A 22960-nucleotide genomic window follows, 5' to 3' on the forward strand; every position below is an offset into this window, starting at 1 on the left:
AGAGCAAATTGTATGCTTATCTTGCTGGGATCCTATGACCCCAGCTGACTTCCTGCCCTTTGGGCAGGGGGCTGGACTTGATGATTTTCCAAGATCCCTTCCAGCCCTAATGTCTATGAAATCTATCTACACTCGGCAAAAATAATGTAATGGTTTCTCAATACTCTACACATTAATTTTCAGTAGTGTCAGATTCCTATGATATCTCAATGAGAATTGAAAGTGTAACATATGAATGTGGCAGGGCACCCTTGTTACCTGCCACTTTAAGGGCCAGAACAGGCTGCAGAGCAGCCTTCAGGTGGATTCACTCCCAATCAGGAGTCACATGACCAGCAGAAGGCGGACTAATTGGGAACTGGAACCAGCTCCCTGATATAAGAGCAGGCCCTGAGTAGTAGGGCCAGCAGTTTCCAGAAAGCAGCTGGAGGGGGAACATAGCTTGGCTGGAGCTGCTGCTCACATAACACCTTTTGAAGGTACAGACCAAGAACTATGAGGATGGTGGAGGTTCCTGGTCCTGTGGCATGACCTAAAACTGCAGCTTGCTGAGTTTGGATGATATGGTGGGGCTGCTTTTGTCAGGGCAGCTTCCAAGAAATGCCACATCTGTGCCAATAAATGGGTACCAGAGATAGTCAGCCCCAGCTGCCTTGTAGGTTAGCTGTGGAGGGGAAAAGCTAGGGGAGCACAGCCTGAGAGAGAACCACAGGGGACCAGGTCCACTGAGTGGGGCCTGAGGCAGGGCCCAGGCCCATAGTATGGGGTCTGGCCAAGGGTCCAGGTTGTCTGCAGGCACCTAAGACCTGAGTGGGCCACTGGCCATGGGGGCTAGACACATCTGCAGGCACATGAAACACATGGGGTGTAAGGCTCCCTAGTCTCAGCAAGGGGGTAGTATAGGATCTGGCAGCCATGTAGAGTAAGGCCTTATGGGACCTGAAGGGCTGCACATGGGCCAACAGGGGTGGCAGGAGTCAACAGCCATGTAGAGTAGGGTCATAAGGGGCCTGAAGGACTGCACGTGGGCTGACCACATCATTTATATGATAATATAAATTAGATTATCTAGATTATCTGCCAATTTTCAGAGATTATGGATTATAAATGCCATAACATATTTTAAAGCAGCATGGACCTGTTTTAAGAGGAATGTAGGAACATTTTACATTTCTGTCCATTTCTGTCCTACATGGTATTAGGTTGAGTTGAAGATTGGTGGTTTGATATTCTCTTTTTTTCCATGCAGACCCTCTTCAGCCAACTAGAAGATGGTATTCTTAAATCTGACTCCTCCACTGCATCAGCAGTCATTTCCTCTTAGTTTTCCATCTGGGATTTTGATAGTTTTGGTCTAAGATGTAGCCTTGAAGTAAAACATAGATTAACTGGCTCAAGAAGTATGACTCTTTCCCTTTAATATTAGTATGAAGTCTATGGCACCTTTATTTTATGGGTATTATTTTTCAAAGCTGAAACAAGTGTGCTAGTGGCAACCAGTTTATTTCAGGAGATGCTCCTGCTTGTGAAGAGGAAAGTGAGCAATTTTTCATGGAGACCTTGCTGTTTGCCTATTCTGAAGGTGTCTGCACTAATCTAAATTAGTTCAGGCCCAGAAATATTAAATGGCTTTTATACCTGTAGTCAGAAAATGCCATGGATTTCCTTTCAGAGAACTAAATGCAATAATCTTTGATTTGATGTAGGGTATGAACATTGCTGTTTATGTCATGTTATTATGAAAGCACCTTTGGGAGGCTGTGTTCCATATTCACTTTTCACAAGAAAAAAATCTTCCTTGGTTCAAAGGTAACTCATGATTTTCCTGTATTCTGATTGAGGGTTAAGATAATTCCCTTACTGTGCTTTAAATAAACTCAGTGAAGTAGGTAAATATTAAGATTATAGAGTACCACTTGCACATTACTCTTGGCAGAAAACTTTTTAAAACCTGTGATTGGCTGAAAATCTTAAACTCTTCCAGTAAAATACTAGTGAAATAATGTGCAGTGTACACTTTTGAAGCAGAAGGGAATCATCTTTTCATTTGAATATTTGTATTGTTGGACCTCCCAACCACTGGCTTATGCTGGCAACAAGGCTAAATTAATCTGAAAAGTGGGTTAAAGAAGGGAGTATACCTTGGTCTGGTTTTATTTTCAGTTTCGGTTAAGTAAGGTATTCTTTATTGTGCATCCTCTAGTCCTAGGAGGCTGTTTCTCTGTTTCATCCCAAAGATACCTGTATTTTAGTGAAGGATTCATAAATGCATTATTGTTATTCACTATTAATTGGAGTTAACATGCTAACATTTTCTACACTTACTTCCTCTTTTATTTACGTGACTACTTGAAGAAAATTTAGGGGGATCAGATTTTGCATGAAGGCAGAGCCCTGCACCAAGAACACAGCTAAATGCATAATCCAAGCCTTTTCTAGTTAGCCTGCAGTACTGGGAAAGAGTACATATTGTATTACAGCCCCAGTAAGGCATAACACCATGCTTTCCATAGTGTCCCCTCCATCTGTTAAACTTTTAACTTAATTTAATTAAACCATGAAATACAGTATGGAGTTTTTTTCTTGCATTCCTGAGGTGTGTTCATGCATTTTGTTTAGTGATCTTCTATTTAATCTTTAGGTTTCATCTTTATTGCCAAAGCTTAAAAATCCAAGCCTCTCTTCACAAATCCAACCTTAATACAGTCTTGAGTAAAAAGTTGAGAATTTTTTTCTATATTATGTCCCATAGCAGAACTTATCCTTAACAGAGATCATTGAGAAAAGCATAAGGTTTCAAGCATTCAAATATTTGAAAAAAACTAGGGTTCTTGGAGCACTGAGACAGAAATGTGATTTCCTAGGATTTTCTGTGGATTTTGAACTTTTCATAAAAACGTGGAAATTTTTTGACAAAGATCAATCTTCTGAGCATGGATTTTGTTTTGTTCCTGTTATTTTTGTAGGTTTTATTCCTAACCCAGTATTGTAAATATAGGTTAGAACAACATTATTCACAGCCACATCCTTCACATCTTCCAAATTTGTTTATGCTAATGCCTACACTGAAGAGTAACACTTTTTACAGTGAAAACTAAAATATTTAAATAAAAAGAAATAAGCTCTGTTCAAGAATACCACTCAAACCACTGCTACCCTGGGTTCTCACTTTATGGTATGCATTTTGGTTTGAGTGCATGCCTCCCAGAAGTGACTAGGAGCTCCTATGTACATGTGGGGAGCCTGCTCTGCCCCGTTGGAAATCCAGCACATTGGAGCACAGCATGGAAATTAAAGTGCTCCCTCAGCCTTCTGCATCATTTTTATCAGTGTCCCTGCACTGAAAAAATGGCAGCAGGGTGCTTTGAAATAAAACACATTGAATGAGCTTTAGCGCAAAGTGCCCCACCACCCTTTTTTCAGCACAGGAATATGTGGGGCCGCTGATACACGTGGTGTGAGGCCACTGATACACGTAATGCGCAGGCACTTTTAATTAACGTGACTGCTAATTAAAGTGCCTGGGACTGCATTCCAAAGCACATGTAAAAATGCCCTAGAAGTCTAAATAGGACCTGAGAAAATGGTTGTATTTCCTCTAAAACTTCTGTATTAAAATATAGCAACTGATGCTGCCCCTAGTAGCAATGGCAGGACCATTAGCACAGAATGGATGTAGATGACACTGGCTTTTTAGCTACCAAACACCAGGATTGTTAATTACAAGTATGTGAATCAAATAGTTTAAAATGGCTCCATTGTTGACAAATCTGCGAGAAAAAATATTTGTGGGGCAAGGAGTTACAGCACTGGTTTGTCGAATTAAGATTTTTGTCTTCCTAGTATCAAAGGGCCATGTTCCCTTCTAGAGATCATAAACAACAAGAAGTCTAAGCTGAGCAGGGGTTAAAAGAGACTTTTTTCTGTTTACTGCAAACCCAAGTATTTTTAGTAAGCACTCTGTGGCTAAGAAATGCAGTTTGAGGAGCTGTTCTGACCTTACTGCAATTCAGATATAATCTGAGTAAACAAACATTTCTGCTCCTAGAGATTTTACAAGTCACATAACTGGTTTCATTACTTGATAAAAGCCTTGAGCTGAAGCACAGACCAAATATCATTACTCTTTGTTGGTACACCCCTTCCTTCCAGGACAAGTTCAGGTATGTTATGACATTTGGATGCATAGTAATGCTGAAGACAATTTGCTTGGTTCTGTTTTTGCTTCAAAGCTCCCTTTGCAAACTACAAATTTTAAATCATTGAGACTACCCATGTGAAATGGCTAAGGGGCATAAACTGATTTAAGGATTTTACATTTAAAACAGGCTGGTAATCCCCAATGGATCAGAAATGTGAGTAAAAAGAAGTTTATCCAGCTGCCCTGGAAGGTTGTATATGGTGTCTTTGTAAGGTCTGAGCCTGAAGACCTGATATTGCTTCTTCTAGAAACAGGGAGTTATCTGTATCTACATTTATTTATGAAGGGGGAATACTTTCCACACAGTTTAACCTGAAATTTAGTTTAGTCTTGCTGGCACTTATTTCATGGCAGACAGGGAGGAATTTAGTTTTTTTTCACTGACCTGAATATTACAAATTAAAAAAGCTACTAACTATTGTCAAGAGCTGGTGTGTGATGAATTTCTCCCATACTTGCTAATTCAGTTGACACTATCCCACATTTTATAACTCCCTCCTGCATTTTTAGAACAATCCATGAAACTATTAGGCAATGGATAGCTCCTGATTAGATACTTGCTACATTGGCACAATGTCAATCTCTTGTCTGTGGCTCTGAACAGCAGTAGATGGCCTGCTGACTAATGTGACTGCTTCATTTTCTTCTTGGTTCCACTTCTGGTATTTCAGCGGCATGAAAACAAACAGAAATAGCATTACCTCTTCCCAGGCTAAGCTTTTGGTAGTCAGAAGGGACACAATAGGAAAAAGAAAAGGACAGAGACTGTGGAATGCAGAATGAAGCACCGAAATGAAAGATTAAGGGAACATAGGAGCTTAGACAGATGGAGGCAAAGGGGGAGCATGGGACCCTACAGAATCAAGGCCAACTAGACTGAAATAAAAATGGAGAAATCAGGAGTATCACCTAGATATGATAGACTGATTTCTTCTATATAAATATTAACAATAGAAATGAAAAGGACATAAAATGTTCAAATGAGGACAAACGGAATGCAGGGTGAAAGGAAGATAAAGAGAAAAGAGATAAAAGGATGAGATGCTTTCCTTTCATGGAAAAAACAGAAAGGGGAGAATTTAGAGCCCCATCATCAGAGAGGCATACAGGGGAGAATGCTCATTCCTCTCTTGCAGGAGGAGAGGGAGGAAGAGATCTCTATAGACACTAGAATGAACAATGACCCTTCTTTTCCTGAAGACTTAGCAAGTCACTGGATGCTTCCCACTGAAGAACAAAGCTATAGTCAGGGCAGGAAATTTTGTGGCTATGCCTAAAGGCTTGAATGTAGGGAGTGAGAAAGATCAGATGAGAATCTCAGGAGGAAAGGCTGAGGCTGGGGGAGGGAAAGGGAAATCTGAGAATGGAAAGGATAGGACAGAACAGGTCAAATTAAGGGGAGGAGTGTGAGCAGAAGAGTTTATGACCTCTGGAACCTAGAACAGAACCCAAGATATTTGAGGTTTTATCTAAGCAATACTAATAGACCCCTTCTAATGTTGATATAGCTTATACTAGCAAAAATGTTCTTTCTGGTATAGCTTAAACCAGTTCCCTGGAGGGATTTAGCTATACTGGTGTAAAGATTTTTTTTTTTGCACCAGTAGGACTATATCAACATTAAGTTTGCCATCATGGCTATGCTGATTAGAGGTACTTTTTTCACAATTCTAACCAACACAAGCTATATCCATGCATATTTTCAAATGTAGACATGTCTATTTTTCAGGTGTCATTAGTACCCATGAAATTGACGAGCAGTATGTTTCACCTTTCTCTAGTGCTAGTCCACCTAGAAGACTGCAAACTGCTGCTGCTGCTGTAGCTAAGCTATCTTGATTTTTCTGTTTCTCAGTTGCACATCCGTAAAAAGGTGATGATAATAGCCTGACAGTTTACACAGGTATCCTGAAAATGAATTCACTGACATCTCTGACATACTCATATGCTATAGTAATTAGCATCCTAGGAAAAACCATGAGGGAATTAATTATTATACTGTTAGAGTAGCATATGACTGGAACCACCCATCAAATAATTAGGAGAAAACAAAATAGCGAGGGAGGGTGGAGGGGTGTGAGGGAGAATGAAGGGGTGTGGGGACCCCCCCACATACTTCTCCACATGGCACAGCCCCCACTACCAGCATGAGGTGGGAGCACTCAGGACCCATGCAGGCATTGGTGCTCGACCACATGGCTCTGGCCAGTACTGCATGTGGGGGTGAAAAGCGCAGCCTATCTATTAGGGGACTCTGCATGGCAGGCATGCAGCTCCCACACTTGCATGGCAGTGGGGGAAGCCGTGCACTGGAGCCAGCTGTCTTTGTCGCTCCCTTTCACGCGGGTCCTGGGACTCCATCGGGAGTGGAGGGAGCCCTACCCTGTGCTTCCCCATGGAGTCCTGGGACCTGCACTGCAGGAGATGGGGAAGGCAGCCAGCTCTAGCACAGGGCTTCCCCAAGTGCCATGTGAGTGTGGGAGCTGCACGCATGCCACACAGAACCCCACAATAGAAGGCAGGAAGGTTGCACTCCTCACTCCCATGTGCAGCACTGGCTGCAGCCATGTGCAACCGGGCACTATTGCCTGCTGCTGACAATGGGGGCTGCGGGCCATGTGTAAGTATGTGTGGAGGGTCCCCACACCCCTCCACCCTCCCTCACACCCACACCCTGCCCAACCGAGGTCCACTCTCCCGCTGCTTCCCTGGGTGTGGGCTCCATGCTGCCACCAACCCAACCCCACACTCCCTACCCCAACCAGCTGCAGCTCCCCCCTGCCTCTGCCGCACCCCAGCTCCCACTGCTTCTACGTGTTGCCCAGAGTGGGCAAGACACTGGGGAAGCCAAGCAGGTCACCTGGGGTGGCTATAGCAATGGCAGCAGCATTCCTACCTGGAAGATGCTGCTGGCTAGGCTGGGCCCTTCTGCCTATGAGGGTGGGAGCAAGGCACAATAGTTATGTTTGGGGGTGTATGTATACATGGGCATCTCGCTCCCACCCTCATGGGCAGAAGGGCTGGGCAGGGTAGAATTCATTGGTGGGTGCCCACATGCCAGATGAAAGTGCCTGGTGGGCTGGATCTAGCCTGTGGGCTGTATTTTGTCTGGCCCTGCTCTATCACAACTACATAGGTGGTCCAATAAAAGATATTACCCTAAGAAATCCTTGAAATTATTTAGGATATGTGTTCAGTTCTCCAAATAAATGTATCTACTAGGTCCTGAACTCAAGTTTATTTACTTGCTTAGTTTTTCAAAAATTAGCTACTGTGGGTTTACATTGGAAGTGCTTGTGAAGGGATGAAAAGGGGTCTTAAACACCAGTGTTCTGTCTCAACTCCTGGAAGACTTCTGAGGAGGCGGGCATGGGATAGACCTTATAACTCTGTTCTGTTCCTCAAGTGTGAAAGTGTCTCATCTCCAAATGAAGAAAATAATGTTGTATAAATGTTCATATGAAGGAAGTTTGTCCTTAACTGGGGGTGGGGTGGGGATCTTGATTAGGAACTTTTATTATAGTTTTTCAGTTTTTTACTGTGACAATAACAGAAAAGAGTTTAGATTTCAAGCTCTTGGATTTTCCATTATATAGAGCGGAAGCAGCTCAACAATAGCTTTTTCTGTTTGCTAAGTGCAGTAAGGAGTGGGAGAAGGGAAGACACTTGAAAGCATCTATGAGTTAGTAATGTATAATGTGGGCACACTGCTGTCAGTAAGTGGTTTCCAGAACTATACATCTTGGAGTTTCCAAGTGTATTGCTCCCATATTCCTATGAGAATAGCAAAGAGACAGACAGAACTGGAATAATGAGATGAAGATAAAGCACTGCATGAAGATTGCTGGATACTAGGTTTAGGTAATACTGTCTAAAGAAGCTGAAATATAGGGACAACATTCTGAGTATCCCTTCTTTTCCCTCATTGAGGATATTATAGTGTGATATTACTGCCATGAAGATTGATGGGTTTTTCACTGGAAAGTGCAGGTTTCAACAAAGCTGGAGGGAAACTACAATTATGTTAGTGACCTAAGGCTTTGACTTTTCATATCAATGTGGTATGACGTGATTTAACAGTCTGTGAGCTCTTAATTCTAGTTTTGATTTCATTGACTCTCTGAATAGCCCTACTCCTTTTAGTACCATTTACAGTATCCGTGCATTCTCTCTCCTGTGCTAAAAGTTGGAAGTCTGGAACCTGGGGGTCCCTCCCCATATGAGACAGATATTAAAGATCATGAGAAATTGAATTACCTTGCCCTCACAGAAAATGTAGACTATAGGTCTTATTTGCTGTAATATACACACGGACTGTTGAAAATCATAGCGTGTTGAAGAGGATATTGAATAAGGATTCAATATACAATGAAGTATGTTGAATAAGGATAAGGGGAATATTTGGAGGATCTGAGAGATAGAATATGGGGCTAGATGGACTGATTTTCAGTCCTAGTATCGTATATCTTACGTTCTTATGGTCTTAGGGTCTTGGACATATGGGAGTGAGCTCTGAAGCCCAGTACTGTGGGGCATGCTGGAATGTTGCTTGAACTTAGCAGAAAATAAGAGGAGTAGTAATTTGAACACGATAGAGGTAAATCTTATTTTTGAAGGATCCCTCCCATTTACTCTTCAATGACCATCACTGCAAACATCCTGAACCTGACTATTCCAACATTCCAGCTGAGAGAGAACTACTGACAGAAACTTTCAGTGCCACAGCAGCTAAAAATGGATTAATTTTCATTTACACTGGATAAGAATGTGCAATTAGGCAGTAATCACAAAGCATCTGATTCACTGTAGATCCTCCCACCTGTACCTCATGGTAACTGCTTTGGGTACCGTTGCCTTTACATAACTAAAGAAGTTTGTAGCAGTACAACACAAAAGGTACTGTCCTTCCTGGGGACTCTTTTGCTTCTGAAGTACTCCCATTGTTATCGTGACTGCCAAAAATTAGCCATGAGCAAGGTTAAACAAAGTAAATGTAAGTGTGACAGAAGTGAGTGCACTATAGTATAGTGATACCAAGCTAGTTTTAAATTAGGTAGGTCAGGTATTGATAATAGTCTAACCACATAGACATACATAGAGCTCAGCATGGCATAAAGCTCAGCATGAGCTAATTTAGCCTGGCTATGTGGTTACCTTGCTGTCTGAACATATCTGAGAGAAAGACCTAACACAGAACTGGTATAAGCTGGTGCCTGTAATATAGCTGAAATGGCTTAGAGCAATTTTGCTGTCATTTATACTAGGGCAATTAATGGTAAATATGTGCACATGAAGTCAGAATTGGGCCCACAGTCTTAATCTAACTTCATGTCTCTATTTTAACATGAGTGAAGAGATCCTGCACAGCTAGTTCACCCTGCTACATAACATAATGATGACAACACAATATTGTGGTCAGTTTAGTTGGCAAGGTTGGAAGGTTGGCAGTTGAATCATTTGCCCATTGGGAATTTTCCTATTGCCTGGAAAAATGGTGAATGTTGCCCACCTTCCTCATTCCTCTTCTAAGGCAATAAGAAAATGGGGAATGAATCTTTGAGCAAGCATGAAAATAAAAAGAACATTTTAGGCTTCATGGAAGTAGACAACTCTTTATTACAAGTATGAAACATTGCAACAAGATGTTGAATCAGTTATTAATACTAACGTCTGGATAATGTGTCAGTGGGTTCAAGTCTGTATTGTGACATCTGGAGTGTTTTAAAAAAGTTATGGAAACAGTGTCCCTGCCTCTCATTTTGTTTACACACGTTCGTGGCAAGAATCTGGAATGTCAAACACCAACAGTGCCAGCTATATACACGTAGGAAAACATGCTTGCCATGGGAGTACAAAAATAAAATTTATTTGTTAAATTACACATAAATATAAGGTACAAATGTATTTTTAAAATACAGATAAAGATAATCACACTTGCATTGTGTACATATGAAAATACAGGGTTTTTTTTTTAATATTCAACATACACAGACACATTTATGATAAATGCAACTAATTGGCAATGCCAGTTCTTTTCATTCTGGTATTTTTCCAGTTTTCCATAAATATGGAAAAATATGCTTTTAAAAACCTCTAGTTCTGCCGGACATCTTGCAGCAGCTTGTTAATTTCTGCTACCAGCTCACTAGCATCCATTAGTTCATGTTTACCATCATTGAGGTGGTTAAGCACATTGTCAAAATCATCTTCTTCGTAGTTTTCTGGAATTTCCTCCATGGCTGGAAGCCATTTAGAAGAAGGCTGTGCACTTGAGTGAGTCCCCAGAGTAGGCCCATTGTTGTTTGCAGGGTTTTGGAAATGTGTACTGGCTGCCCATGCTGCTACCCCTTGTGGGTAATTTACAGTCTTGGATGCCAAATGTCCCTTCCTGCGCTCTAGTGAGTTTGAGCGATCCATTTCATTGCATTCTGTATAGTTGTCCAGTGAAGGAGGCAACAAGCGCTGAAAGACGCTGCTCATTTCAGAGAGGAGAGATGAGGTACATGTGTCCCCTGAATCTTCCTCACCCTGACAATCTTTACCAAAGGTTGAAAAGCTCTTTTTCTTCTCACTAGCATCTGCAGCCTGTGAATCTTCTTCTAGTGCATGTTGCTGCTGCTGCTGCTGCTGCTGCTGCTGCTGCTGCTGCTGCAGCAGCTGTTGCTGTGACTGAAATTCCTCCCCTGGAATAAACATGTTACTTCTGTAATCAGAAGATGGAGAGGGCAAAGGTGGCATCCAGCACTGGTCAGAGTGTCCCAGAACTCGGCATTCCTCTGTGCATAGCCTCATTGCTGTAATCAAAACCAAATTCTATGTTTAATGTTGAGATTCAAATATATTATTCACATTTACAGGGGTTAGCAATAGCACGATACAGGAGCTGAATTTCAAAGTTCCAGCCAGGGACTGAACTTTTCCAGAGACTAGAGAAGTTTAAATTGGATGTCTTGTTTCATTCATCATATAAACAGATGGCAACTATAAATTCTGGATCCAGATGTGTATATAGAGCCAAAAGCTTTAGTGATATTGTTTTTAATCCACAACAAGTAACAGTTTTATAAATTGATAAATAAGAAAATTATGTGATCTTTTAAAATGGGCTTATGATGAACATTTGAAGCCTGAATTTAAAGCAGACTGAATAAATTAAGGACACAGACAGAAGTGACAATTTTCACTTAATCTGGACACAGAAAGTCGTCTATAGCTGTGACCAAACACAAGTGCATAGCTGCAGACCACTTAAAAAATGGGTGAAAATCTGAACCCTCATTGCATGAGGGATCAGATAAAGATGTTTCAAAACATAGTGTCTTCTGTAACTTCTGTCCGCACTGTCTCCCAGCCTTGAGCTGTTTTCAGAAGGGGAGCAGGAAAAAGGAGCAGAGGGAGTTGAGTCTGGGGTTTTGTCAGCTCCCGCTGCAGGGTGGAGTGGGTGTATTGGAGCCTCCTAGAGTGGGGGAGGATGGGAAGGACAGACTCCAAGTCATCTGCCTCATCCTCCAATACCAGTTGAGAAACCCCTAGAAGAGCTCCCTCTACTCCCTTTCCCCCACTTCCATTCCAAAAACAGGGACAGGCTGCGAGAGAAGAGGAGCCCCTAAGGGAAACCCACTGTAGGTTGGAAGCCAGCAGCTAGATTCCCCTCCCTCCTGGAACCAACACTGAACTGCTGTTTGATCCAGGGGATCCTGCAAAGGGTTCTCACTTACAGTGGGGAACTGCACTTCTGTCTCCGCCCTAAAAGGCACTGCTCATTCCTCTCATATAAGGATGCCTGGTGCCTAGTTACATTTCAACTAAGAGAGCAATGTGAAAGAGGACAAGAGTATTAGAGGGAAATGAAGAGTATTAGAGGGAAATGACAAGGAAAAAATGGAGGGAGAAGAGAGAGGATGAGGAAATAGAGAAAATGTGACGTTTTCTTCACCTTTTGACACCTTTTTGACTCAGCTGGTAATATAATGCTTTATCAAATGGGTAGATTAGAATTGCATACAACTTGGGACACTTAGGCCAAATTCATGCTTAGTGTAATTCTACTAACTTCAGTAGAGTTATTCTGGAATAAGTGGGGCTGGCAGGCCTAGTACCTCCAGCTGTTGACATCTAGGGCCTCTACAGACTACAGATAATAGTAGCCAACATTTTATGGATCTGGACCAGTGAGGAATACTGAAGCAAGAACTGTCACTCATTCTTCCTTTCCTATTTTTGTGGTGGTGGGAAGGAAAGAGAGGCAGTATACAAAGATGTTTGACCAGCTACTCTGACTAGAGCCAAGTTAGATTGAATTGGCAGTCCTACCCAAAGAGGTACTATACCAGACAGTAACCATCCCTGTAAAAAAATCTAGAGAAGACCCATGGGAGTATAAGCCTGTGAAGGCCTTCCTAGAAGTCAGTAACAGAAGACCATAAGGCCCTGTGGAAAGAGGAGGTGCCAGGAAAAAGGCCAAACTACCAAATGAAGGAGGATGAACTGTCCTTTTCAGTATTTTGAAGGTAATAGGAATTAGCTAACATCGTTCAGGATTTGGTTTTTATAGTTTTGACTATACTGTAGGCATTGCTGCAGCTACACAGCAGTGCAGACATATTGAGCTCAGCTTTAACTAGGCAGCTAAGGACCCTATAAGCAGTCTAACCATGCCATCGTGAATCTCATCATGGGCTGTGAAACCTACCCAGAATCTGGATAAACACTAAAGCAGTACACCTGCTCTGAGCTCCACACTGCTGTGATTCAATTGTTACTGATATTGAGATAGCTAATTTATGGTTAGAGTATTTCTGCACTACACTGTGCTCACATCAATGACTAACAGCATAGGCATACTCTATGTCTATTTAATGCCTAACAGGAATATTGGAATTGTCATACTCAGTCATGACTATAGTTCATTGGGTTCTAGAGTCACTCTCAAAAAAAGGCCAGTCCCAGAAAGCTCCATAATGAACAATCATGAGATACCACAATGATCTCTTGTTCATAAGAGAAGGTTCCCTCTATTCCTTTTCAGTTAATTGATACTTTATGTCCTGAAGATTAAAGTTTTATCTCCCTTCAATTTTATAGGCTGGTTTTGTCTCACCTCTAACTAGTCAGTTTTCACAATCTCACCTCATAAGGTTCCCCATTTCTTTAAACATTTTTCTCTGGATCCCTTCAATTTCTCCTATGCCATTTCTGAAATGCAGTGATTGGAGAGGAATACAATATTCCAGGTGAGAATGTACCACTGATATATGTTTCAGTTCTTTACTACTGTTAATCTTACTTCTCTGGTATGCCTAATAGAGACTCTAATATTTTATTTTTATTTTATTTTATTTTTAATGCCTTTTACAAGTATAAAGCTGACCAGTAGAAATAGTTGGAGGTCAAATACAGCATTAGGTGTTGCAAATGAGTTACTGATGGAGTAGCATCCAAAGAATGAGCATTGAAAAAATACTGGTGTTAAAAATATTGGTGCAGATGCCTGAAAAGCCTTAAAATGCTGAATGCCTGTATGCAGAAAGTTCTTAGTGTCTCACAGGTAATATCAGTAATCAGTGTGATTACACCAACTCTAGGAAAGTTTTGAAAACACCTCCGTCTGCAATCTATAAGTCAACCTATGTTAGTTCTTATGTGCATGGAAACCAATGTAATACAGGTATGCTTGGTTAGGTGATTATGCCTGTAAAATCCAAGTATTGTAAAAGCGTAAATTATTAGAGGACTGTAGGTTCCATTGCTTTATCACCTTTATCACTAGCATTCAAAATTGTCTCATTGAAACTAACAGTAGTTTTCCCGTTGATGTTAGTAGAAGTAGGATTTGCCTGTATAAAACAATACTGACATTTTGAACAAATGATCAGAAGGCTCTTTGAAAATGTAATTAGTACCAATGGTAATGTTAGAGTGATGTTGTAGCCATGATGGTCTAGTAATTATGCAAGAGGCAAAGATTTTTTGGGTGATATATTTTACTGGACCAACTATATAGCTGGCATATAGTTAGGAAAGCTTTTGAATGGAATGCATTCTTTACCAGGTATGGCCTCATGCATTACATTGGAAAGCTTCTCTAACTTTATTCCAAACGTGTAGTTGGTTCAATAAAAGTTATTACCCCATGTGCCCCTAGAAAAAATCCTTGGCTCTAACAGGATCTATGACACTAAGATTTCCAGCCCTAATTTTCCATGATTCTAAGATAGACTTAGACACAAAGTCAGATATACTTAGTGCCATAGACTGTCTTTAAATTAGTAAGAAAAAGATATAAAAATGTTTACAGAATCTTAAAAGTATGGATGAAGATTTAGAGACAAGTACCTACTGAGAGAAAGGGAGAAAAAAAAGAAATCTTTCACAGAATGTTAAAACTCCTTTAAAATCACTCAGATTTGGGGCTTTTCCATAAACCCATGTGGGTATTGGTTTTATCACACTCTAATTTCAATTTAGGCAGTAAATACTCAAATAATTGTCTCTCTCAATATTTTCTTTCTGTGACTTGTGGTTGATGGTAAAAATATGGATCCATTTTAAAATAGAAGTCAGGAAAGGAGGTAGTTGAAGTTTAGAAACCTGAAGAGTTTTCTTTTCATTTTTTTGTTTTTTGTATTTGGAATAAACTTGTATTGATTTTTGTTTTATCTGAAGTGGTTTATCCATAAGCAAACAGATCTATCATGTGGGGTTCTCAAAAGTACTTTGGTGGTCACCACACAATTATCTCTGTAGCAGGGGAAGTTTTACTTTGCGTCAGTGAGATCAGTGTTAGACTAAGGCTGAAAACTTTTGAAAATTCCACCCTTTGGTTTCATATTTGGAGATGTAATTGTAGAAGCTCAAAACGAATAACCAGCATTCCAGCTAATCAAGCGTGTAACCACTCCCTCTTCTCTAACAACCCAAAACCATTCCAACAGGAAGTAGGCTTTTACTCTTGTACATTGGAAGCCATGGTGAGGGCTTCCAATGTAAAAACTGTTGAATGAATTGTGCCTAACAATGAATTATATTGAAATATACTTAGGAAGCAGATGTCAGAAAGAAAAAAAGTGGTGGAGGAGCAATTATACTCCTGGATTGAAGAGCTGAAGGGGAAAACAATTGGAGACACTGGGCACATCTACAAGAGATGCTAACTGTGCAGTAGCCTAATACCACTGCACAGTAGCACAACACAGACGTGCTAATATGCTACTGTGCGGTGTTATTAGACTATGGCACAGTAGCATCACTAAAAAAGGCATTAGCCGGTGCTGCTGAGCAGTAATTCTTTACTGTGCATTTATTTAGTACAGTGAAAGTTCCATTAACCAGCACCTTACAAGCTGGCATACTCTATTAACTGGCAACCGGCATGCCACTGTGGCGCTTCCGGTTTCACTGAGCCCCCATGGCCCACAGCAAAGCAGCCTGCACTGCCAAGCCCCCATGGCCTGGGGCGTGACAGGCTGTGTAGGACCCATCTCCCTGTCCCGTGGGACCCGCAGGGCCCTCAGGAGGGTCGGCGATGCCGTGGGAGGGGTGGCAATGCCCTGGACATGGCAGGAGAAGCGGCGGCCCAAACAGGCAAGGACTCCTGTTCGGGCCGCTCAGTTAACCAGCATGTTTTGTTATCCAGCATCCCCCATTCCCGGGGGATGCCGGATAACAGAGCTTTTACTGTGCTTGGTTATACAAGTACTAAACTAAATGTGCAGTAACCACTGAAACCTACATGCCTTCAGCTAGCAGGACCTAAGTGAGTGGGATTTAGGGAGGCCATCATAGAGGAGAGCCTGGTTGTCCTCTGTCCTCGATTGATATGAAATCTGATGCCTTTATGTCCTCTATTTTTCTCCTCAAGAGAAAAATAGAGGAAAATAGAGGACATAAATGTGCCACATTTCGTATCAATAGAGGACAGAGTAGCAAACAACTGGAATGTCATCTATGATGGCCACCCTAGTGGGATTCCTGTACCCAACATGGACTAAGGGAAAATGTAAAGGCCCTTGAACCTAGCAAAATTCACAAAATAAATATTAATGTTTTTAAAAGACACTGAAGCCAAATTTTGAATAAGCACTGTTTATGCACAGGGAAAAAGTTCTAGGAGGTTTCTCAGTTCAAACTTAGCACAAGGGCCAGGCCCACTTGTTTCCCTCGTGGGTAATTACAATACTGTAGGAGGAAAGGAAGTGGCTAGTTTATGGCCCAATGCCTATCCAGCTCCAGTCAATAAAATTAACTGTCTATTAAAAGGAACTTACTCTACCATCTGAAGCACCACAGCATAGTAGCCACAGTGCAATTTAGAGCTTCCCATCAACCCCAGAGTGTGCCTAAGCTATACTGGTCCTGTAGGAAATGGTCTTGATATGTAAGAATAGACCCTTTCCTGATATGTTTGTACCTAGGTATGCACATCTGAATTTTAATTGGACCTCAAAGAATTTAGGAGTACTTCTAGTGGTTTTATGAATATTGGTCTTCTATTTAAGATCTCACCTGCTCCCATGCCTAAACTGATTATTCCCCCCCTTTTTTTTGTTTACCTGTAACCCCACCTGAATCTAGAAATGTTAAGGGAGAAATGTTATAGCTCCCTTTTGGGTTTCTCCCCACAAGATTTCTTCCTCCTCAAGTGACTTTTTCCCAACAATCAGAATTACAGGGTTTCACTTCCAGCACCAATGCCATTTATATTAATTGATCAATGAAAATTAACCTTCAGTGCAAGCCATAGGCTTACCTATCTAGAATCTTTAGTCTATCACATATTCTATTTCAAGCTCTAAAAACCTGGGTTCTATGAATCAGATCCCACCATGGAAAATTCTTCTTCCAAATTACAGTTCCATGTATTTTTAGCATGCCACAACAGGCTGGCAGCACAAAAACATCCACCCAATCATTAAAAAGCTAGGGATACAGAAGAGTTGATGCTTTCTGGGGAAGGGGGAGGTAGAGCTGGCTCATGGTGTGTAAATAATAACAAAAACCAGCTAGGTACCACTGGGCAGATTTGCAGGCTTTTACCAGCTGTGTAATGGCTGGGGTCAATATATTGTAGAACACGGGAGAGAGAGGAAGAGAAAAGGAAATAAAAACCTTGAAAGCTAAAGAATGTCTGCTTCTAATGCTAACTATATCAATGTGACAGTCAGGGAGCACAGTAAATAAACTATTCAACTTTTATTGTGCTCTTACCTGCAGGAATTCTCCCATCAGTAAGGAAAAGGTCACTGAATCCTTCCCCAAGAAGTCTGTCAATTGGAGACTCTCTTCCCAAATCATAATCACTGTCTCCTGCTTCACTATCGCCACGGCCACTGTCTTTTAAGCTAAATTTGTCCATATCTTGTAGGGCATATCTGTAAACACCAATAACAAGGGGATGGAATTATGTTTTGTTATTTCTTGTTCACTGTGTTTTTCTCTGACAAAAATGTTTTGATCAGAATCTAGTTAAAATCCTCACCTGTAGCTTCTGGAATATTTATTTCCTCTAAAACTTGGTCTTGGCTGATACTGGCCTTGATGAAGCATTGAGAGAAGCTGAGAAACCTGCTAAGAAAAAGACAAAAAATCCTGATTCCTTGAAACAAAGCTCTAATGCCTGTATAGAAAAGGTGGAATAACTTATTTCTGCAGGGATTTTTTTTCTTAAAAAAAATTAATTAGAGCACATTCATGTGCATATATAATGCATTACAGCTTGTTATTTACAATTCACAATATAGGCTGTGGAAAACATCTGAAGGCATTTCACAGTTAGAGTAGTGAGTGTAGCATATCAGTCTTAGCATTCATACTAATTTACACTTAATTTATACACACACACGTATAACAATGCATACATAGTGCAGATAAGTTATATTTTTATTTTTGTTTTGTGATCCCTGGAACTGTGTGATGTTTTCCTATAAGAAAATCCCATTAAAAATGTGGTATGTGCATTTAAAACAGTTTATAGTCCACGAATTAAAAAACAAGATGGAGTGACTTTAAAACAGTCCAGTTATAATGATACCCATCCCAACACCATATAATAGAATAGGAAGAGTTAGTGTATCAGAGTTATCCCATATTTTGAGGAGTTTCCCTGTCTTTCATACAGGTAAACAGTTTTTTGTGTGCTTTATGTGTGTCTGTGCACAGGAGTGGGAGAAAGAGAGAAAACTGTATGTTTCCTAAGTGAATGGTATCTATATTGCCCTCAGTTCTTTCATCCTACAAGATAAAAGAAAGGAAAATAATGTTAATAATTAATCATATGTTTACCCTTCTCCCTCCTGGCATTGGATTCCTTTAAGATCAGTTGACATTGGAATGGTACTGCACTGCTGCAATGCCTGAAGGAAAATCTATACTACTTTTACGATGCATATAGCTATCCATGTCTCACACACAGCATATAGACTATATGCCAACTCATAGAAGAATGTGTGTATGAACAAGGGAATGTGCATGCACAACGATACAGAATCTTACCTCAACAGCAGGAGTAGCATGGGTGAGTTCCAGTGCGAAATTCTCTGGCACATGATTTGATGAGATTGTCACCAGACTGTTTAGTGATTGGTGACTATGGTGGCTCTGTCGACTGCTCAGCTGCCCTCTTTCTAATGTTGGAGAGGATGAAGGAGAAGCTCTGTGATGAGATCTGATGGGTAAAGTGCCATTCACAGTTGGCACAAGGGTAATGTCCCCTTTGTGTATCTGTCTTGAGGGTCTTTTTGGGTGGTGCTGGTAAGTGGATTCTGCCACACGACAGTTATAGGATCTGGTGTCCTTTTTCTCTCGATTGCATCTTGTAGCAAAGATAACCATAATGACCAACAGCACTGCACATATTGATCCTAAGGATATAATTGTTATCATAGAGACATCCAGGGAAGGCTGGCTAACAAAAGGAGCTTCTGTACTTGAAAATGAATATACATATTCAAAAACAGTACATTTCAGAAGTGCTTTGGTGCTAAGTTGAGGGCTGCCTTTATCCTGAACAATCACAGAAAACTCCCATTCCTTAGATGGAACAGATTCTATGCTGACATTGATATGGATGTCACATGATTTGGGGTCCATTACAAAAATACTGTTTTCATTGTCAGCTGCTATAGAACAACTTAGTTCAGAGTTCATACCAGAGTCTCTATCTATGGCCTTTATCCTGGTGACAAGGAAGCCACTTCCAGCATCTTTAGGGATTGAGATTTCCGCAGTACTGTTGCGCAGGGCAGGACCCACAATTACAGGGGCATTATCATTTTCATCAATGATAGTTAACACAACAGTGGTATTACTAACAAGTTGCTGACTTCCTCCATCTCTAGCTTGAACCACAAAGGCAATCTGATTTTCTTCTTCATGATCGAAAGTTCTGAGTGCATAAATTGCACCATTAGATGGGTCAATAGTCACATAGGTGGTTATGGAGCTTCCCAAAATATAGCTCTCCAAGATAGTGTAAGTCACCTGTCCATTGTCTCCTAGATCTGGATCTGTGGCCACAACAGATGTGATGTATGCTCCTGGAGAATTATTTTCTAAGATAACAACTTCATATCTGTTTGTCTGGAAGCGGGGTGGGTTGTCATTTTCATCACTGATTTGGACAGTAAAGTGTTTTACTGAGGAGAGACTTGGCATTCCCTTGTCTTCTGCTATTACAGTCAAGCTGTATTCAGATCTCTTTTCTCTATCTAGAGTGGCATTAGTCAAGATTAAATAGTTATTTTCATATGTCTTCTGAAGTTTAAAGTGGCCATGCCCATGGAGCTTGCAAACTATCTCTCCATTCATTCCAGAGTCCTTGTCTTGTACCCTGACTAAAGCAACAAATGTATCCAGAGGTGACCCTTCTGATATGTAAGCTATTTCCTCTTTCTCAAGAGACATCAAGTTTAAATTAATTTCAGGTTTGTTATCATTAACATCCACAATTTTTATTATAATTTTGCAGTGAGCAGGGATAGAATTTGGACCCAGATCTTGAGCCTGTGCATCTATTTCATAGGATTTGGTGGTTTCATAGTCCACTTGCTTGAGAAGGGTCAGATATCCTTTTTCTGAATCTATTTTAAAAGTCTCTATAATTTTGGAAGACACATGACTACTGAATGAATATACAACTTTACCATTAGCGCCCTCATCTGGATCAGTAGCATTGAGGTCTATGAGCAAAGTACCAACTGGTGAATTTTCTAAGAGTTGAATTATGTAAGACTGTTGTTCAAACACAGGACTGTTGTCATTAGAGTCAGAAATACTTATTTTTAGGGTGGATGATCCAGATCGCTGAGGCACCCCCTTATCTGAAGCAGTGAGTTGGAGTTCGTAGCTTGACTTCAACTCCCGATCCAGTTCTCTTACCACAATGAGCTCTGCATACTTAGCACCGTCAGTCCTTGATCGCACTTCAATATTAAAAAAATCATTTGCAGCAAGTGAGTAAGTGTGAAGGGAATTTTCCCCAACATCTGGATCAAAAGCACTGTCCAAAGGGATCCGGGTTCCTACAGCTGCACTCTCTGAAATTTCAATAGGTATGAGAGCTCTAGAAAACTGGGGGGAGTTGTCATTAATATCCAGCACTTCAACTTCAACATGGAAAAGCTGCAGATGTTCAGTAGGCAGAGTGATCACATCAAACTCTATGGAGCAGTTTAAGTTTTTCTGGCAGAGTTGTTCCCGGTCAATTTTAGCTCCTATGCTGATCTCTCCATTATCCTCCCGGACTACAAGTAAGGGAGAATTCCCCCTTTGCATGGCTCGAAAACGAACTGAAGAAGGGTTTGGCATTTTTAATAAAACATCAGCTACATCCTCTGATAGTCTTGCAATTACTGATCCAACTCTCTGCTCCTCAAAGATCCTGTATTTCAAATTCCTGCCCAAGACATCTTTGTTGAAAGATATTATCATCAGTGCAGAAAGAAATATAAAGTGCATTTTACTACTGATTTGGTGCATTTGTAAGTTCTTGCAATTCATTTCTCCAAGCAAGTTAAAAAGCAAATATTTCAACTTCCTTTGGTATGTTAAACCCAGAATACATTTGGTTCTTTTAAACTTCACAATGTCTCTTACAATACAGCAAAGTACTAATATCTTACTAGCTCAGAAAACTTTTTTTTTGTATACACACCGTGTCAGGACATCCAGATACAATCTGTATGCAATCCAATCTCTCTCATTTGTTTGCCTGCTCCTCTTCCAGGATGAAATTTGTCACATCAGTGTTTTCTTCTTCTGCAGTTAGAATCCATTTACTGCAGGGTGCTAGCTGAATCTGCAGTGTATCTTTTCTGAGAGATCCTCTTTCCCTCTCACTGCTCAGCTGCAGACTAAACACCCTTGATTGCTGACTCCAGTCTAAAATCTGTGCAACTTCACTTCAACTCAGACAAAGCTTTTGCCCGGCATGTGTTGAATTCCTTCCAGCCAATCAGCTAGCTTCCAAATCAAAGGACAGTGAAGTCACAAAAAAAGAGCTGGAGGAAGGTGGGGGGAGCAGCTCCTCCCCCAGCATTCACTTTCTGTGAGTGTGCCACAACAAAGAGGAGACAAATTACTAAAGAAAAACTTTAAATCAACTACTTGTCCTCTTTATTTATATGACACATTGAATTGTTTTTTGTAATTTTAATTAGTCGGCTTGCTTCTACCAAACATGATAATTCTCTTGATTTATGCACTTTTAGGTCCCCCTTTTAACTAAACAGCACATTTTGGGAGGGCATTTGCTTAGTAAAAGACTGTAAGGTGACATGTCTCTAAACATGCCAGAGGATTCCCCACCCCCTCTTTCTCCTTTTTTTAACATTTATCCACTTCTGCTTCTTTCTGTGTAATCTGCTTTTCTTAATGTCTTTGTTGCTAAATGGAGCACAAGTCCCTATTTCATTCTTTTGGTCCATTTTCCTCTCTCTCTTTTTTACAGTCAATATTTGCAAACCTTTGTCCTTTAACAGGCTCCTTGTTAAAGGGTATTGCAGTGTTTTGTTTTATGTGCCACTTCACTTGTCTTTTCCTTAGCTGGGTTCTTTTAGTGTGTGCTTTTTATTTTGTTGTTCCTGAGGTTCTTAAAAAAATCCTTTTCATTTTAGTTAAAAAGAGCAGCTCATGCCTCTGCATAACAATTTCTGCTAGCACACCCCATCTATATGCCAAGTGTCTAAAACAGAGACAACCTGAAGGAGTAAATGTCCCGTAAACAGTGACAGTTTCATCATATCTCTTCTAAAACTGTTTTCACATACATACTGCAACACATTTGCACAGAGAAATCCAATGTCTGAGTTGATGATATATTTTGTGCACATCAGAAATGCTATAGATCATTATGTGAGCCTCATGCTGTATCCAGGTCACAGAAACTGATACGTTCTTTCTCATTTCAAATATAAGTATTTATGAATATGCTTTCTGCTCCCCTTCTCTGCTCTTCCTTTTAAAATGTATAATTCAATCCACAATCTTTTAGCTCTCATTCTTCTTTACATTATTCCTCTGTTAACTTTATCCACTTGCTTATTTGCTCCTTCCCATCATCTTACCATCACTTCTTTTTCATGTACTTTTTCTCCTCCTTCCACTTTCTCCCCTGCCCCCCCAGCCTGGAAATGTAAAAAGTAAATCTCTGATTTTTCCAATTTACTTACTCTCCACAGAGCTCAGCCAAAGTCACTAAGAAGGTTCTTGTCAAAAAAGAAAGCAGAGGAGGCTCAGCGTGAACTCTCCTTCTTTTTAAGCATT

General features: G+C 40.6%; 1 protein-coding gene and 1 long non-coding RNA gene across 5 annotated transcripts in view; one reads left to right on the forward strand and one right to left on the reverse strand.

Moving 5' to 3' along the window:
- LOC109309610 overlaps positions 1-22960 on the forward strand; it is a 70196-nt gene that overhangs the window by 13664 nt on the left and 33572 nt on the right. Inside the window, exon 5 of one of the 3 annotated variants that reach the window (XR_002100984.1) lies at positions 1250-3218. The exons of the other annotated variants lie outside the window; for them this stretch is intronic. This is a non-coding gene — a long non-coding RNA (uncharacterized LOC109309610). Of the gene's footprint in view, positions 1-1249; positions 3219-22960 lie in introns of those variants that run through there. 3 annotated transcript variants of the gene reach the window in all.
- PCDH18 (protocadherin 18) lies at positions 9798-21618 on the reverse strand. Of its 2 annotated transcripts, none has more exons than XM_019534351.1 (4): positions 18692-21618; positions 17679-17767; positions 17408-17571; positions 9798-10995 (listed from the first exon to the last, which is right to left on the reverse strand). In XM_019534351.1, the coding sequence occupies exons 1-4, from the start codon at positions 21194-21196 to the stop codon at positions 10295-10297; spliced, it is 3459 nt and encodes a 1152-aa protein (XP_019389896.1). In that variant the 5' UTR covers positions 21197-21618; the 3' UTR covers positions 9798-10294. The 2 variants fall into 2 exon arrangements, with proteins under 2 accessions (XP_019389896.1, XP_019389897.1); XM_019534352.1 differs by having other exon boundaries at positions 17679-17764; positions 18692-21616.

Source organism: Crocodylus porosus, unplaced genomic scaffold (assembly GCF_001723895.1).
Source record: "Crocodylus porosus isolate Cpor-Errol unplaced genomic scaffold, CroPor_comp1, whole genome shotgun sequence".
Classification (NCBI taxonomy): domain Eukaryota; kingdom Metazoa; phylum Chordata; order Crocodylia; family Crocodylidae; genus Crocodylus; species Crocodylus porosus.

Coding starts and splice junctions, on each gene's coding strand:
- PCDH18 (XM_019534351.1), bottom strand. CDS start 21,196: ATGAATTGCAAGAACTTACAAATGCACCAAATCAGTAGTAAAATGCAC. Junction 17,572..17,678: donor AAATATTCCAGAAGCTACAG/GTGAGGATTTTA, acceptor TGGTGTTTACAG/ATATGCCCTACAAGATATGG. Junction 10,996..17,407: donor TGATGGGAGAATTCCTGCAG/GTAAGAGCACAA, acceptor TTTTGATTACAG/CAATGAGGCTATGCACAGAG.